The sequence below is a fragment of the Marmota flaviventris genome, chromosome 8 (genome assembly GCF_047511675.1).
Source record: "Marmota flaviventris isolate mMarFla1 chromosome 8, mMarFla1.hap1, whole genome shotgun sequence".
NCBI classification, from domain to species: Eukaryota; Metazoa; Chordata; class Mammalia; order Rodentia; family Sciuridae; genus Marmota; species Marmota flaviventris.
In genome coordinates, this window is record NC_092505.1 from 129167000 (window position 1) to 129185522 (window position 18523).

Below are 18523 nucleotides of genomic sequence, written 5' to 3' on the forward strand. Positions count from 1 at the left end.
TTTTAGAGACAAGATCTCACTGGGTCGAGTAGTGCCTCATTTTTGCTGAGGCTGGCTTTGAACTTGCAATCCTCCTGCCTCAGCCTCTCAAGCCACTGTGATTACAGGCATGAGCCACCAAGCCCAGCTAGGCCAGGGTGTTTTTTTGTTTGTTTGTTTTGGTTTTTTGTCTTTGACAAAATGCTAGGAGAGTAAAATGAAGCAAGATAGGCAATACCTGAGTGTTTAAAATTTGAGGCTGATATGAATGTTTTAACTTATGTGATTTTTCATTTATAGGCATTATCTCAAGCTTTTCAGAGTAAAATAAAATTTGAGATAAATGAATTTGTTTTAATTTTAGAATGGCTCAACCTTCCATTCCACTTTCAGCTCTATCATTTTTCATATTTATATCTTTAGGTTTCAACCTGGACATCGCAGTATCAAGCTGCAGCTCATCAGGACATCCCTGCCATGAAACAGCTGTCTGAGTGGCTAATGAAAAACCTGCCAGATAATGACAATGAGAGCAATTTGATTCATGGAGATTTCAAGCTAGATAACATCATTTTCCACCCTAAGGAGGTATTGTAAGCCATATTTATAATAACTAAAGTAGGTCTCAATTGAAAAGCAAGTAGATGCCCCCTGGACACCCCCATGGAGCCCTGCTTTCCCCTCCTTCCCTACAACTCAGGATGTATACACACTTAAAACTTGAAAAAATTATTTCTAGCACAGGTAGATGCCTACCTTTAAGGCTGGTTCTAATCTTAAATGGTATCTAATTTACTACTTAAAACGGACTTAGAATTTTTATATGTACATCACTGTTTCCAAAGACATTTTTCATTTATTATTTAAAATATTTGGCTCATCCATGTTCTTGCTCTTTCTTCTGGTTCATTACATTTCTTTGGATTCTTTTTTCCTATGCTATTAAGAATTTTTAATTTGTTTATTATAAGTTCAGAGAAGGCAGAATTCCAGAAGCCTCTTTTGAGGCCTCAGAGAATTGCATGAGATTAATGTAACCTTGCCCTGTGTAAATGTACACAGTGTACTCTTTGTAAAGGGTGCAGACAAATCAAAGATTTACAGTTCCCCAATCCTGCTTCTTATTTTCTGGGTCCATTAATTTTCTCACAATGCTAAATTTTTTTTAAAACAGGAAAAACTGCTGTAAACTTATATGCTACACTTTTGGGTTTTATATTCCTTCCTTACAAAAAGAGTACAGGGAAAAAAATACATAAGTTGCATTGCATAGTTTTCATTATTCAAAGTATCCTTATAAGGATATGTGAGCATATTTACCACAGGACAGGAAATTTTTCATAGGAAAGTTAGTCCGGATATTAGAATTATGTATATATAATTATATACAGATGCTTCTCAATTTGTAATGGGATTAGATTCTGATAAACTAATTGTAATTTGAAAATATCAAAAATTGAATATGTGTTTAACATGCCTAACCTACTGAATGTCATGACCTACCTACACAGTATGCTCGGAAGTATTGGTTGTTTACCTTTATGATGACATGGCTGATGGAGAGCTGTGGTTCACTGCCACTGTCTAGAACCATAAAAGGGTACTATCCTTCACATCGCTAGCCCAGGAAAAGATCGAAATTCATATGGTCATTGCACCATTTCATAAAGACAGAAAATTCTAAGTCTAACAATCATAAGTAGGGGACCGCTTCAAGTGTGTGTGCATAAACTTTTGTTTAATAGCATTGATGAATTCCAGATTCTAAGTTATCTATATTAAGATTAGGAAAATTAAATAGTGCCAATTTATAACCTGGAAAATTACAAAATCTTACTCGTTAAAACATCAGGATCTGCCTTGTCTTGTCAATATTACTTGATTCATTAATATCTTGGAGCTTATCTTTGACTACTCTTAATAGAGCCCTTAATATGTTATGTAACTATAGTTGTTTTCTATTCTGTACTTAAGAAAGGAAAAATACAAACCTAGGTCTCCCAAAAGATTATATGTTCTTTACTAAGATATTTAAAGGTTAATTTTAATATGCTGAACATAATGGTAAACCATTATAAATATCCAATTGTTTTTCCCTTTTATATTTAATCTCACATTTTAAATCCATCTTTTATGGGATTAAAGTAGCTGAACAGGTATCATCTATTTTCAGATAAGCAAGGTATCCAATTGCTGGGAGAGACATTTCTTCTTAAAAGGAAACAACCAATAAAGACATAGATTTTAGTTATTTAGCTGCAATTCTAATTTGTTAATATATATATCATCACCTTTTAATTTTTTAGTAGTTAGGAAAATATCTTCTACTTTATACTCAGCAATCTCAGAATTACTAGTTAAGTCAAACTTAAACAGCTTCTGCCTCCAATAACTATTGTAGCTAACTCTTCATGGATGTAATCCATGAATCCAAGTCAATTAGCATTTATTCATTACTAACTGTGTGCTCTGAAACATGGGATGGAAAGGAAATGTATCTCCTAATGAGCTCAAAATAGAGATGTAGAGAAAAGATACCCAGGAATTAGCAAAAGAACAATATATACCTATGTGCCTACACATCACACAAGGCAAACTATGAGAATAATTGAAGAAGAAAAGATACTCACTATGGACTAACACTAAGAGCTTTAAAAATTTAAAATGTCATTTCAGTTAATAGTTTATCTTTCTCCTTCTTTTTAAAATTTTCACAGTAGAGAATTAGACTTTTTATTCCCCATAAGATCACAAATTGCAAAATCATCCTCTGGATTACATGACAGATATGTATATGCATGTGCTCCCCTATATATATGTACAGAAATATGATAGAAAGCTTTTTTTTTCTATTCAGGTTAAGGATTATGTCTTTATTTTTTTCTTATCTTTGTCTCTGGAATCTACATAATAGATGAAGAGAGAGTGAGTGAGTGAGAGAGAGAGAGAATATGAATATACCTACAGGTCTTTTTATATTTATAGATCAGGTGCTCACATGATTCTGAATGAATCTATGTTGAAAGAATTGGTTTTTGCTGAGAGCCACAAACAGGTCAAGATGGCGCCTGGCAGTATGCTAGGAGGAGTGGTTTGAGAAGTAACGACAGTGAGCCATTAAGATGATTTTAATTAAGTTAAGCTGTGTGTAATTATTAAGATGAGGTAATGCCAGTGAGCCATTAAGATGATAGAGATTCCTTATTGGGTAATTGCTGTATCTACATGGTAACTGAGTTAAGCTGTGTATAATTGTTAAGATGATGAGGATTGCTGTATCTGGATGATGTTAATTGAAACAAGCTGTGTATAATCAGTTAAGGGTATATATACCTCTACTCTCCTACAATAAAGCGGCTCCTGCTATATCAACCTTCACAGGTTGCTTGTCACCCCCCCACCCCCCCCACCCCCCGCTATTTTGCCCAGCCAGCCGGGCTGTGGCAGGTTTTGCTTGTAGTGAAATGTACAGAGATAATGAAACTTATTACATACTTGCCGCAGTTTGGCTGGGCACCAAATAACTGAGCCACCACAAAGCCTTGTAGGTTCAAACAGCAACTCTTTATTCCCGAACTCTCACCGGCACTCTACACACACTTCCCGGGAACACACTCCCTCCACTAGGCTCTGCCTGACAATTCTCACTGAACCCCCACTGAGAACTCAACGGGAACTCCAAAGTAGCAGGCGCCCTGAGGCAGCAGGATCCGCCCTAATCCCAGAGCCACCCTATTCCCGAAGCAGGGTCACCTTTCAACCATTCCCTCTAGCAAAATGCCAGGCATCATTCCGACTAAACTGTGGCTCTCAACATCTCCCCCCTTCTGTTTAATTAAACAACAAGCATGTGGCTTAGGGACTGTGCCTGTCTTAGGTTGTCCAATACTACATATGGTCCTTACCCGTCATCGGATGAGCTGACCTCAAGGCTTCAGCCTCCTGTCTTAGGTTGGTACCATTGTAATTGGATCTTACCCGTCATTGGCTACTGGTCCAGCATACAGCCATACTTGTGGATAGGCCTTTGCACCATTGGGGTGGGTGAGGTTCTTTGCCTCACCTCTGTTGGCCCCCAAATTTGGCCTTGGTGCCAATGGGGGGGTGAGTTTCTTTGCCTTACCTCTGTTGCCCCCCAAATTTTAGACCATCACAAGCAGAAGGGAGGAGGATGCAAAATGCCACGGCACCAAGCCAAATGAGGGCTCTTTTTGAAAAAATTGTACCACCAATGACACCATCAGTAAAGATACCCCAGCACTACCACAATTCGCTGTACCAACAGATACTTCACAATGCATGCAAGTGATACATAGTCCAGGCAAGTTCTGCAAACAGTTCAAAGCAGAGGAATCTATTAATATGTCCATTTCCTCCCAAAGTAAATCGACTCCTTGATTGAGCATCACTTGCTGAGTTATTATTCATTGATGCATCAGTTTATACAGTTTGTTGTGATAGCTATCACAGAAGCTGTAGTTTGGTTTTATCTTTGTCTTCACCGGCACTGGGATGAAGATAGGAATTCTGGCAATGATGGCTAAGAAAAATTATGTAACATTCCAGCAGGAACTAAAAGAAAGCAATTTCCTAAACAATTTACATAATTATGTAACATTCCAGCAGGCACTAAAAGAAAGCAATTTTCTAAACAATTTACATTATCCTGAACAGAATTATTAAATATAATGAAAAGGAAAGGTAAAAGTAAACAAACAGATCTGTTAACCTCCTTTTTTGTTCACATATTAAAACAATCCTCAACAGCTGTTTACCCAATTTAAATTAAACCATTTAAATCACATGAATAAAAAAAAATATTTGGATCCATTTTTTCATGAGCGCTCCTCATATATGATATATGGACATACGCACATACATTCATACAACACAAAACAGAAGTGTGCACACATAACACAATACATACAACACATAACATAATAGTAAAGGCCTTGTAGCTTTTCACAGGTGAAATCTCCATTGCAATGTTTAAAAACTCCACAGTCAAAAAAATAGAACTGATCAGAAAAACATTAACCTAGGTCTGTATGAGCTCAAAAAATAAAATAAAACTTCATGATGTGGGAAAAGGCAATAATAAAATAGATATTGAAAAAGGCATCCTGGTTACCACCTGGGTTTGACTCTTCTTATGATATCCCATCCTTCTTCCTGTAACTTGCATATGAGTCTGAAGGTATTCCCACAAGTAAGCCCCAAGGTTTCTTACATTTGAAATAGGCCTTAATGGTGTTCATTATTCATTAGCCTCCAGGTGTGGGAGAATCACTGTCGCAGATGTAAGGATATCAGCTGTTATGGATTTGAGCCAAGTCATCTTCTTTTTGGTCTGTAGAAATCGCTTTAGTTAATCTCTCTGGAATCCAAATCATTTTAATACAGTTAAAATTACTTATAAATTACTAGGTAGAATAGTAACATGAAATGATCCTCTTGTAATACAATATAATCACAACAATAAAAATATTATGAAATCTAGTAGTCATGGAGAAGGGAATAATCAATGTTTCCTATAGTAATAACTACAAATTTTTGATTGCCTGCCATATGTCAGACTATGTACTTATTCATTGAATAAATACATCTAGCCCACCTACTGAGTGCCAGGTACATATGTACTTTGTTAGGAACTGGGAAACAGAACAGATATGCTACCTGCCCTTATCTAGTGCCTCTTTATACTAACCTCATGTAAGAGGTAGATTTTATAGCTGAGAGAAAACTGAGGTCTGAAAGGTTAACTTGACCAGTTAGTGAATGATGGAACTAGGATTTGAAAATAGATCTGATGCAAAGCCCACAGTTTCCCCCAGAGCCACTGAGAAGTGAGAGGGTGCAAGCGTGCACTGTTATACAGAGCCGTGAAGCCTAGTAGCTCACATTGCCCAGACGTTGCTATGCCTCCCTGTACCTCTTCCCTCCTGCCTCAGTCCCTTGCAATCAGTTGGTGCATATCATTTCAACTTGGAGTATTCATTGTAACTTTTTTCTTTAAACAAAAATAGAACCATATTACACATATTAATCTATAAGTTGCTTTTTTCCCTTGTATTTACATTGTTCTGTGTTCTTAAAAGACATTTTCCCTTCATACATGTTACATAATAGAATAAAAAACCTTTCTGTTCTATAGGCTCCAAATTACATAATGATCTTTTTATTATGTTATTGTATAATAGTAGATTTTGTATTCATAAAAAGCATCTTTTATAGAAATTGTGGTTTTATATCTACAACATGAAATGATCCTTTGTAAAAAGTATTATTGCCATACTGGTGTAAGATTTGTTATGTAGCTAGATTTAATCACCAGAGCTAATGCTTAATTATACATGATTTCTTGAAATACAATTAACTATTGGAATTTCTTCTTTATCACAACTACTCCTGGTTGAGAAGTTTCATCTGCTTTTGTGTTGCTTATTAGTAAAATAAGTAAAGTAAAATGCAGAAGGACTGAAGGCCAGTAATGAAACCAGAGGACTTGGCTCTACCTAATGAAGGCTAATTCATTTCATTACTTCATAAATGGGATAGATGTGCCACTGGGGGTAAAAACTGGCAAACTATAGCTCTATATTGGCTTTTGATGGAAAACATGATTTTAAGTATATTCTATTTCATCTATTTTCTTATTTTCATTGATTTGAATTTTAATATGTTAAAAGACCTTTTTTTAAATTTTTTAATTACAGACTCGAGTTTTGGCAGTTTTGGATTGGGAACTTTCAACCACTGGTCATCCTCTGTCAGATTTAGCTTATCTTTCTCTGTTCTACTTTTGGCCAAGGACCATTCCAATGCTGCATCAAAGTTCTCAAATTCAAGAAAGCATAGGTACAAAACATAATGTTGTCTAAGTTGCTATTAACATAGAATTATCTTTATTATTTTCACAACTAATTATATTGTAATTTTAGTTTTTGTTTCTTCCAAATGTTTCTCATTAATTTTATTTATCAATTTTTATAAATATGGTATTTTATGTTAGTAGTTTGTGATAAAATATAATCCTTTGTATATAATGTTCTTTTGAGAATCAATATTTAGAGCATGTTTGATGTGTGGATTAATGGTTATTATATTATTTTACATGTATATGTCATATTGTAACATTTTGAAATATTTACCCTCTCTTTTTATTTAAGTTTATATTGTGTACTATTTGTACAGGAATACCATCAATGGAAGAACTGGTTTCAGTATATTGCCGCTACAGGGGAATTAATCCTATTCTTCCTAACTGGAATTTCTTTCTTGCATTTTCATATTTTAAACTGGCTGGAATAGCACAGGTAATTATTTGTTTTGAATATGTTTCGACATTATTTACTAATGTACTGTTAACAGTATTTTTTGGTCTTCAGGATTTGATATTTTTTAATCCTTAGACTATCTTGCTTTTCTTAAAGACCAGCTATCAGTTATGGAGAAAATGTAAATCTACAGAATAGGACCTTTAGTAAGGGAAATTTTGAGTAGAAAAATGTTTTGCCACTTTTTTGTATAATAAACATAGGAGAAGGAGGGTGAGAGAGAGAAAGACATAATGACAGCAAAAAGTAGGTGGAAACTGGCCATTTCCTGAATATCCAATGTGAAAACAAGCTACACTCTTTTGAGCCTCCCTGCTTCAGACTAAAAAGTCATTAGCTAACCAGAACTGATGACAAGGGAAGAATCCCAGTACCTTATATATGGTAGCTGCTTATTATGTTTTTGAGTGAATAAATGACAAAAATTTTGCATTTTCTAACAGTCATATTTAATGTAATAAATTTTGAGAGGATATTGAGCATAAATTCAGGTTTTCTCCAATTTTAACATAAACAAATGCCTTCTTTTTTCTTATCCAGTTTCCAGCTACCTTGAATTTTAAGGGTTTTAAGAAATTGAGATGCTTCATCAAAAGTAGGATTTAGAAAAAGAACAGTAAATAAGAGATTTCAGAAATTTTTTAAATGAGAAAAGAAGGAATAAAGAAAATTACATTTAATTTTCTTTGTCCTCAGAATTTATGCTATACATGAACAACTGAAATCTCCTCCAGGAAATAGTATATTACGTCTCATCCTATATTCTAACAGCTGATCATGTTGAATGAATGGATTTCTTGAAATGTGTTCAGTATCTGTCAGTTTCTATAAATCAGATACCAAATAGACTTTAAATTTAAAATGATTTTCATTTCAAATAAAAATTTGACATGAGTTATGATTGAAATTAAAATATTCATTGTAAACTACATAGTAATAGCCTTAGAAGTGATCACAAACTTTCCATTCTAACTGGAAATGTAAAATTGGAAAGATAGAAAAATCATTACATTGTTTATTGCATAAAGAATTACATAAAGAAAATAGTAATGAAATCCAGTCACTTGTATTTAGAGGGATGGAAAGGGGTGTTTATTATATTGGAAGTACAGAAATGGAGAATTATTTTTTAAAACTGATTAATATTCAACTAACACAGTTCAAAGGAAGCTGTAATAGTAAATTACTGTAATAGTAAATAGTAAATTACTAAATTAAGGGTCCACAAATGAGATTAAATATTAGAGGTCATCTCATTGCCTTCTCTTTGCCTTTACAGATTTTGATTTCTTTAGATTTACCCTCACTGTGAAGAGAAGGTAGTGATTGTTAGAGATGTTAATTGCAGGTTTGATGTCTTTGGTAATTGCTAGGATCCTTTTCAAGTTTGTTTTGATTATCAGTTACAATTTCCCCTGGATGAGAGTGTTTTAACTACATGATACCAGTATGACCTTTTAATTTAGTGGAGTATAATTATTACTCCTACATGTGAATTTACGGCATTGGTAGACTAATTTACATCTTTGTATTTTGAATTTAATTCCCCGTATAGCTGAGAAACTTTGGAAAGACTGATTGGATAGCTGAAGGACAGTTTTCAATAAATTTTAATTGCCCTATGTTAATTTATTTATAGGGAGTATATAGTAGATATCTTTTGGGAAATAATTCATCTGAGGATAGCTTTCTGTTTGCCAATATTGTGCAACCTCTGGCAGAAACTGGATTACAACTCTCAAAAAGGTAAGGAAAACAGAGTCCTTCAGTAACTCAAATTAGAGCCTTAATTAGGTCTGTTTGATTAAGTTCACAGAGAGTAGGGAGGAAAAACAGTCTATTCATTCATTAAGAAGTAATTAGGTATGTGAAGGTTATGAACTTAATGAGATAGGCATTATTTTTGTTGATGGTGCCAGGATTTCTGTTGCTAGTTATGATAGTATTTTGGTGAAATCTCTTATATGCATAAAAATAAATTGACCCAAAATGAAAAGAAAATTCCCATATTTATGACTTAAAAATTACCATATTTTTATCAATTTGAATGTATAACCTTTTAAAGATATAGGTACAACTCAAATGTTTCCTTCTAATATTTGACTAATAGTTCCTTCTAATATTTTAATTATACCTCTTTAAAATTATGTAGTATATAAGCTTATTTATTACTTTCTCCCACAGTATTTTGTTCATACACTTCATTAGTGTATTTTTTTATTAGCTACACATGACATTACAATGATCTTGGCAATTCATACATTTGAATCAATTGGGGTATAATTTCTCATTTTTCTGATTGTACAGATTGCAGAATCACATTGGTCATACAGTCCCCTATATACATACAGCAATCATAATGTCTATTCTATTCTGCTGCCCTTCCTATCCCCCTCCCCCTCCCATCACTTCTCTCTATCCAATCTAATATGACACACTTTTTTTTCTTTTTCTCCTCACAACATCATACATGTATTCTGTATAACAATGAGGGTCTCCTTCCATCTTCCGTACAACTCCCCTTCATAAGTGTATTTGAAATCCATGTCTCCATCATTAGAGTGCTTTTTGAGGCATCTAACACCCTGTTCTAGTTTTACTCCTGTTACTGAATATGTGTATAATGTTGTCCCTGGAAATTTTTGCCTAAGCCACAAGTACCTGCAGAATAGCATTACAATAGTTGGTTTTCCACATTTCATCATATAGATGGATACTTGTGATCTGAAACAACATGATAACCAACTGTTGTTCTTTGTGTTTACCTTTAAAGGTCTACTTTAGAATAACCTTGAAGTCATACTTGTGTTTCTTTTAGTATAAGTATTAAATTTGTGTTCAGTTTCCTTCTTTTTAGTGACTTTGACAGATGACTTCAACAAAGATTCAAAACTAGCATTGATTGAGGTCATGCTAGGCTTATATTTTTTCCCAAATAGTGCTTTAAGCATTAAAGTTTAATGTTCAAGATAAAGTGATTCTATATTTACTCCATAATACGAAAGACAACAAAAATTAAAATATGGCAACTCTCTTTGAGGGATATTCGGGGGAGCTGGAAGGCAGACTTCACATTATCTTCAGAAATAGATAATTTTTATTTTGAACATATTGATAACTTTTTTTTTCTTTTCTTTTCTGGTCAAGAACTTTCAGTAATGTGTTGCCACAGGTTGATACTACAGGACAGTTGTTCCTACAGACTAAGAAAGGCCAGGAAGTTCTTATGGAGGTGAAGCATTTCATGAAAAAACACATTCTTCCGGCTGAAAAGGTATTTTATAAACAATGTTATGTGCTAAAAGACTATTGAATACTTGTGTTATTTCTGCTTGTAGGAGAACCATGGTGTTATTTTATTTGCAGTCAATTCTTACCCAGATTCCCCTCCTCGTCTTACACAGAACCTAAGAAATTCCAAGCTTCTAAAATATGACAGTGGGAGAAGCAGGGTATGGTAGTGCATGTCTGTAATCCCAGGGACTCTATTGTTTGAGGCAGGAGCACGGCAAGTTCAAGGCCAGCCTGGGCAATTTAGCAGACCCTGTTCAAAATAAAATAAAAAGGACCAGAGTGTGGCTCAATGGTAGAGACCCTCTAGGTTCAGTTCCCAGTATATCTCACACTCACTGTCTCACAAACACACATGCCAGAGGGCTATACAGGTAAGTCTGTAGAATAGAAAGTAAGTCACACGGAATTAACAGTTGGGAGCCTAAATATGTTGGAGTAAAACTCTCCTTTGGGTACCTTTTCCTACAGCAGTAACATTCAGCTTTAAAAAAAAAAAAAAATGACTCTCTTTAAGAATTTAATGAGAACTGCAGACTTCACAAGAGGGTAATGCCCAGAAAATTTCACCTATCATTTCAAGCTTTTCACAGGTATTACCCGGTCTCTCCCCCGAGATGCTACTCTGTGAAGATGTTAAGTTACACTAAGTTCATGGAGAGTAAATAGGGAGGCGGTATGATGCATTCACTCATTCAGTTAACAAATAATGATTGGGTACATAACAACAAGTTATAAAGAACAAGATAGGGCTTATGCTCCTATGGCACTTAAATACTTTTGCAAGAAAGACAGACATTAAATAAGAGTTGACAAGAGCTGTGAAAAAAGATAAAACCTCTTATGAAATTATGGAAGGAGATGGGGATGTGTGTGGGTAGAACCCTCGTGTAGGAATGTAAGTGCTTGATTCTAATCCCTCCCTTCCACGGTTAGGTGGTGTGCTGTTAGTTGGTCTTGTGTGGCCTCAGTTTCCTCATCTACAGTGTGAATAGGTCTTACCAGATATATAGTAAATTCCTATTCTACTTGCCTGTGATTCTGAGAGGTCTAGAGCTAGACTGGCAAATCAAATAGGGACAAAAAAGACCAACATTCTTTCAACAAAAATGTTCAGAGCTGGTATGTGTTTGTAGGGCAGTCAGTAGTGCTGTTTGAATTATATAAATTTCATATTTTAAAGTAAATATCTAGCTTGAGATGAACATTTCTCATAGAGTGAGATATAGTTTATTTAAAAATACTTAAATATGAGGAAATTTCTTTCTAAAAATAGTCATTTCTCATGTCCAGAGATTAAGATTATCACTGAATATATTCTGCTTTAGTTAGTATTTGTTCAATTATGAGTTTTTTTTAAGAGAGAGAGAGAGAGAGAATTTTTTAATATTTATTTTTTAGTTTTCGGCAGACACAACATTTTTGTTTGTATGTGTGCTGAGGATTGAACCCGGGCCGCACGCATGCCAGGCGAGCGTGCTACCGCTTGAGCCACATCCCCAGCCCCAATTATGAGTTTTAAAGTTCTGAACTTTTGGTTTTTAAAAAGAAAATACAACACTTTTCTTTTCAGATGGTGGTCTGCATTTAACATTTTCTTCCCTTCCCGTAATCAGAAGACTATTGAATTAACAATAATAAGAAGTTTTTGGAAGCCATACACAGTGGTACATACCTGTAATCCCAGCAGTTTTGGAGGCTGAGGCAGAATGTTGGCAAGTTTGAGGCCAACCTCAGCAACTAGACTTTAAACTACTGAGACCCTCTCAAAATAAAAAATAAGAAGGGCTGGGGATGTAGCTCAGTGGTAAAGTGCCCCTGGATTTAATCCCTAGAATCAAAAAACTTTTTTTTCCTAGAAAATGGAATATATTGATAAAAGCATGAAAGCAGGATGCCTAAAGGTTTTGAAGAGAATGAACATTAGATTTGGAAAACAGAGTAGATCATAGCCAAGAAGAAATCATTACAGTATGAGCCACATCTCAAAAGAATTTGGAAATAAGAGCTGGTTATAGCACAGGTGGTAACCATTTATCCGAAATGGAGTTCTCTGTGAATGGCTAAGAAGGAGAGCAAGAATGCCAAGGGGAAGAGAAAGAGCGATGATTGATTGAAGAAATTAGCAGATGGGTTGCTTGGGTTGGTCTATCATAACCCTGCATAGCAGTGGTATTTGCCCCAAACAGCAGACTGCAATAGTATTCTTTTTAAAAAAACAAAAAAGTAACCATGGGCTTCAAAGAAGTCAGGTTTTTAACTGAGGATTAGTGGATTAAGCAGGGCCCTCCATGTACTGTTTTTCTGTTTTGCTTTTGTTGCTTTTAGTGGGGGCGGGTAGGGCTTGAATAGAGATTCTAGTGTGCCTGTCAGCCTCCCTCATTCCTATCTGCTCACCCTAAAATGCAGTCTGTGAGTTGTCTCTTTCACTTATAAATGTGAATAGGCATTCAGTGGACACTGCAGCACTGAAGAGTCAGTGATACTCCACTGACATTATTATCATGCAGCAGTTAAAATATTGCAAAGAATCTGCAATAAAATAAAATGTTGTATAAGTTCTTTAAAAAGGCAGCCTTTATCTTTTTTTTGAGAGAGAGAGAGAGAGAGAGAGAGAGAGAGAATTTTTTAGTATTTATTTTTCAGTTTTCAATGGACACAACATCTTTATTTTTATGTGGTGCTGAGGATCGAACCCAGCGCCCCGCGCATGCCAGGCAAGCGCGGTACCGCTTGAGCCACATCCCCAGCCCCTAGCCTGTATCTTTAAGGAGAAGATTTTCCATGTTTTATGTGACAAGGAAACCCACAGTCATTTTGTCTTTACAAATCTTTGAAATCTGGAATGTGCCATAACTGACAATGTGCACTTTTTCTTCTTTTAAAAACTTGTACCAACATCTGTAAAAATGTTTTATTGGGTAGAATGATTCTCAATGATGCCAATCCCTGATGGTGAGACATACACATTTGAAATTATATTGGAGAAAAATAAATAGCTTTTTCAAAATGGAAGGGGAGAAATCCTATATAAAATATATCCAGTAGTATATAACTGAGTTTTACAAAACCCAAAACAGTCACATTTATAAGTTAAGTTTGTGTCATAAAACAGCAACATTTTAGCATTACCTTTAGCTACTAAGACTCTCAATGACTTTATATTTTTACATAGTTTTCAAGTTTTTATGATATGAAAAAATAAGCTTCACAAAACTATGGCAATGACCTTTTGATATTCTTTGAATAGCATAAACTGAGAACATAATCCATTATCTGTGAAAATAGTAAAAGTCAGTTCTTCCCATTTAAAATTGATAAAGAATCCTAAAAACAGCATGTAAAACATAAACCATGGAACTGTTGATTCTTTCTAGTAGACTTAAGTTTAAAGTAAAAATCATATACTGTGAAATTATTTGTATGCTCAGATTTAAGATTATAAACTAATATATTCCTCAGTTAGTAGATGAAGAAGTACCAAATTAAGGTTGATATTTCGAGAATATTAACCAGGCTCAAAATATATTTTTTGCTTTTATCTTTTACCAACAGTTTGGTTTTTTTTTTTTTTTTTTTTTTCCTTTTGAGCTGGAGTCTTGCTTTATTGTCATGCTGGCCTCAAACTTTGAGGTCAAGCTATCCTCTTGTCTTAGCCTCTCAAGTAGCTGGGGCTACAGAGGTATATTACACAGGTATATTACAGCACCTGCAGCACCTGGCTTATTAAATTATTTTTCATACTTTAAGAACTGAGAAGGACTTTTTTTTGTAATGAGGTGTTGCGACACACAACTAAGTCATGGTCACTGCAGAAGAACTAGGCTGGCACTATTTAAAGACACCCAGACAGAAAAATATCTTTCTTTGGTTTCTATGACTCCTCTGACCCAGTTCCCACAAAAGGAGGCAAAGCAGGCAAGAAAGAGAGGAAGCACGCCTTGAACCCGAGTTTTATTAATGAGGGGACTAATCCATGGAACATTCTATCCAAAAAAGGGCAGAAGGGTAGAATTACAACAAACAAGTGGGTGTAATTCAGCCCCATCAGGTGACACCCACTTCCAGAGCTGCACCTTTCTTATCCAAGCTGAGGTAAAGTCCACTTTCATTGCAGGGTGCAATACCAGTCCAATACCTCTTTACTCAGGACTTAAAGATGTGTGTATAGCTCCTGTTCAGGGCAGCCCCCTGACAATGAGGTATTTTATTTAATTCTGAATCACAAATAGATTTTGCAGTTCCCTAAATGACTTTAGAATATAAAGTATTAAATAATGCAAGTAAACACTGGCATAATTTAATTCTTTAGAACTTTAGTATTGCTGTGATTTAATTTCTTAGAACTTTAGTATTATAGAGAGGTAGTCAGAAATAAGGAAATTATAATATGTTTATTACCAAACACAATAGCACTGACTATTTCTGTAGCAACATGAGGAATAGAAAAAATAAACAACCTTAAACAGGAAATTTTCCAATTTAACTGATTTCCTGACAGAAATGACAACAGCTATTTATCCTCATACCTTTGAAAGGACAGATCTTTGCCTTGTTGAAGTTATCACCAAATAAAGCAGGACTCCAAGGTAGCCATCCTTCAATGAAAAGAACATTTCAATACATTGCTTATATGAGTGTCTTTTGGTCTGAACAATTTTGAAAATAATTTTATAATAAGGATAAAGAGTTTTGACAATGTTTATAGCCTTTAACCCAGTTAATTCTACTAGCCTGGGAAGTATGAGCTTGTTTTGTTGAATTATTGTTTTTGCTAGTTCTTGTTTATGGTGGCTTGTTTGCTTGAGTGATTAGTAATTTTTCATGGTATGCTCATGTTCCTTGGAATGTAATTTTATCTGTGGAAAAAAATAAAAACAGGTAGAGATACAATAATAGCAGTACATTGCAGAATGCTTATATAGTCCAATATTTTCGTTATGTTTTAACTTCTTTTAGTTGCACACACTAGAAGTTATTACTGTTTTATTTTACTAGGTTTATATTTAGATTTACTCACATATTTGTTACTTTATTGATTTATTATTATTTCTTGCAACTCAAGTGTTTCTTCTAGAATCAAGTTTGTTAGGGAGAATCTGCTTGCTAAACTCTTGTTTGTCTTTCCCTATTTTTTGAGGGGTGGGGGATGCTGAGTGGGTAATGACTTTTTTATTGGTAATACCTTTATTTTGCCCTAATACTTGAAAGGTAGTTTTATTTTTTATATAGAATTATAGGTCGATAGTTATTTTCACTCAGCAATTGAAGATATTTTCCCACTGATTTTTGGCTTCATGTGTTACTATGGATATCATCTTTCAATTTTAATTTTTTAATTATCAATAATCTCTTTTTCCCTTTAAGAGATTTTCTTTTTCTTTGATGTTCTGTAGTTTTACTATGCTTTATCTTCATTTTATTTTCTGAATTTGAGAATTGACTTATCAGTTCTGAAAACTTCTTGGAATAATTTTTCCAAATTTCCAAAAATGTTTCCAATTTTTTTGCAGTTTAGGGAACTACAAAAAAGATGGAAACATTCTTTTCATCTAAGGCTCCAGTAAAACTTATGTTAGAGCTGGACTTAATTGTGCACGCCTATAATCCCAGCTGCTCAGGAGGCTGAGGCAGGAGGATCACAAGTTCAAAGCCAGCCTCAGCAAAAGTGAGGCACTAAGCAACTCAATGAGAGCCTGTCTCTAAATAAAATACAAAATAGAACTGAGGATGTGGCAGAATGGTCGAGTGCCCCTGAGTTCAATCCCTGGTACCAAAATAATAATAATAATAATAATAATAATAATAATAATAATAATAATAATAATGTTAGAACTTCTCTCTAAATCCATTATATCCCTTAACCACTCATATTTTTCTTCTCTTGAATTTCTCTTCTTCATCCTGAGTAATTTCTTCAGATCTTTCTTCCGTTTTTTTTTTTTTTTAAAGCTGTATGTAGTCTATTTTTCATCCATATAATAGCAGTTCTCGAATTTTGGAGTATGTCAGAATTGCCTGGAGACCTCTAAAGAACACAGAAGCCCAGGCTCATTGAAGTAGGTTAAGGCCTGTGCCCCTGTTTTTTCACCAAGTTCACCGAGTGATACTGATAACACCAAAGTTTGAGAATCCCTGCCACAGAGGTTTTATGTTTGGGGAAGATTTTTTTTTTTTTTTACACCAGGGTTTGAACCCAGGAGTACCTAACCATTGAGCACATCCCCACACTTTTTTTTTTTTTTTTTTTTGAGTTAGGGTCTTGCCAAGTTGCTGAGGGTCTTGCTAAGTCTGACTTTGAACTTGCAATCCTCCTGCCTCAGCCTCCTGAGCCACTTGGATTATGGATGTGCACCACACACCCAGCTCTGCCACAGAGTTCTTAAGATTAATTATTGAGGTTATGTTTTTCTCGAGTTGCATTCATTATTTTTAAATTTGCCTTGTTGATTTTGATAGTTCTTTGACAGACTTTTAATGCTTTTGCTTTTGAAGTCTATTGAATACAAATATTTTATATCATGTGCCTCACTGTTACTCTATCTGTATCTGTAGTCTTTGGGAAGTATGAGCTTGTTTTGTTGAATTATTGTTTTTGCTAGTTCTTGTTTATGGTGGCTTGTTTGCTTGAGTGATTAGTAATTTTTCATGGTATATTCATGTTCCTTGGAATGTAATTTTATCTGAGGGAATTATTTAAGGCCTTTATTTTAAAGCCCTTTCTTTCAGAGAAGATTTACTTTTGTTTCTGCCAAGTGCTCGTGGACACTGTCACCAAGAATGTTGTAAACTTATTTTTTGGTTTGAGGTTTTCTCCCTAAAACCACATAGGACTTGAATTCAGATCCCAAACTTGGTTGAAGGCAGACTAAGTTAGAAGAATCTCTTTTTTCTATTCCACTCAGAACTAAGACCTACATATGATTCTCTACTTCTATGGACTACCTCAGAGGGGTGGGATTTTATTTTTTTTAAGTACTGAAGATTAAATCCATGTGTGCTCTACCACTGAGCTATACCTGTACCCCTTTTTATTTATTTATTTTTTATCTTGAGACAGGGTCTTGCTAAATTGCTGAGGTTGGCTTCACACTTGCAGTCCTCCTGTCTCTACCTCCCAAGTTGCTGAGATTACAGGTGTGTACCACCACACCAGTCTAGGGGTGTGTGTTGTGTGGTTTTTTTAATGTATTCTTTAATGTTTGTTTTTTTAAGTTTTATCCATCAAGAACTCTGGCTTTGGTGGAGGAAAGAGGTGATCTCAGATCCTCCCTCTTGCTTTTTGTCTGGACACCTGCCTATGTGGCCCATTAACACCCAAGGCCTAAGCGAGCATAGATCAGCCTCTATGGCCCAGACAAACTTGGCTCTAGGACTCTCTCACATCTTAAAAATCAGGCCTGTTTTTTCTTGGCCCTGAGGGATTTCTTATTTTCCTTCCAGCACATCCTTGCATTACTAAATGTATTTCAAAATTGTTTTTAATATTTTACCTAACCTTTTTAGTTGAGGGATTTCTATGCCCATCTAGCGTATTGCTGGAAATGAAACACTCAAATCTCGGTTATTAGATTTTTACTATCTAATATTGAGGCAGAATAATTTTGTGAGCAGCAAACCTTTAGAATTTTTGTTATTCTGTTTCTGGTTTTAAAAAGATTACTGATTTAATAGAAGCTGAAAAAGTTTCTTCACTCAAAAATGTTTACTTTTGATATTATCCACTTGTGACATTATCTACTTTGGTTAACTTAAGCCAATTTTTTTTTTATTACCTTAAGGAGGTATTTGAATACTATGTTCAAAATGAAAATTCCATAGAGAAGTGGAAACAACCTTTAGTGATTGATAAACTCAAGGTAAGAAAATGAGAGAATCTTTAATACTAGAAAATGCAAATGCAAGTGTTTTTGGAG

The 18523-nt window shown here is 34.7% G+C and overlaps 1 protein-coding gene across 2 annotated transcripts in view; it reads left to right on the top strand.

Moving 5' to 3' along the window:
* Acad11 (acyl-CoA dehydrogenase family member 11) overlaps positions 1-18523 on the top strand; it is an 84220-nt gene that overhangs the window by 16154 nt on the left and 49543 nt on the right. For both annotated transcript variants that reach the window (XM_071615654.1, XM_071615653.1), the window contains exons 5-10: positions 403-567; positions 6696-6837; positions 7174-7295; positions 8956-9062; positions 10464-10590; positions 18389-18466. In XM_071615654.1, the coding sequence (XP_071471755.1) occupies positions 403-567; positions 6696-6837; positions 7174-7295; positions 8956-9062; positions 10464-10590; positions 18389-18466 (741 nt within the window). The remainder of the gene's footprint in view (positions 1-402; positions 568-6695; positions 6838-7173; positions 7296-8955; positions 9063-10463; positions 10591-18388; positions 18467-18523) is intronic.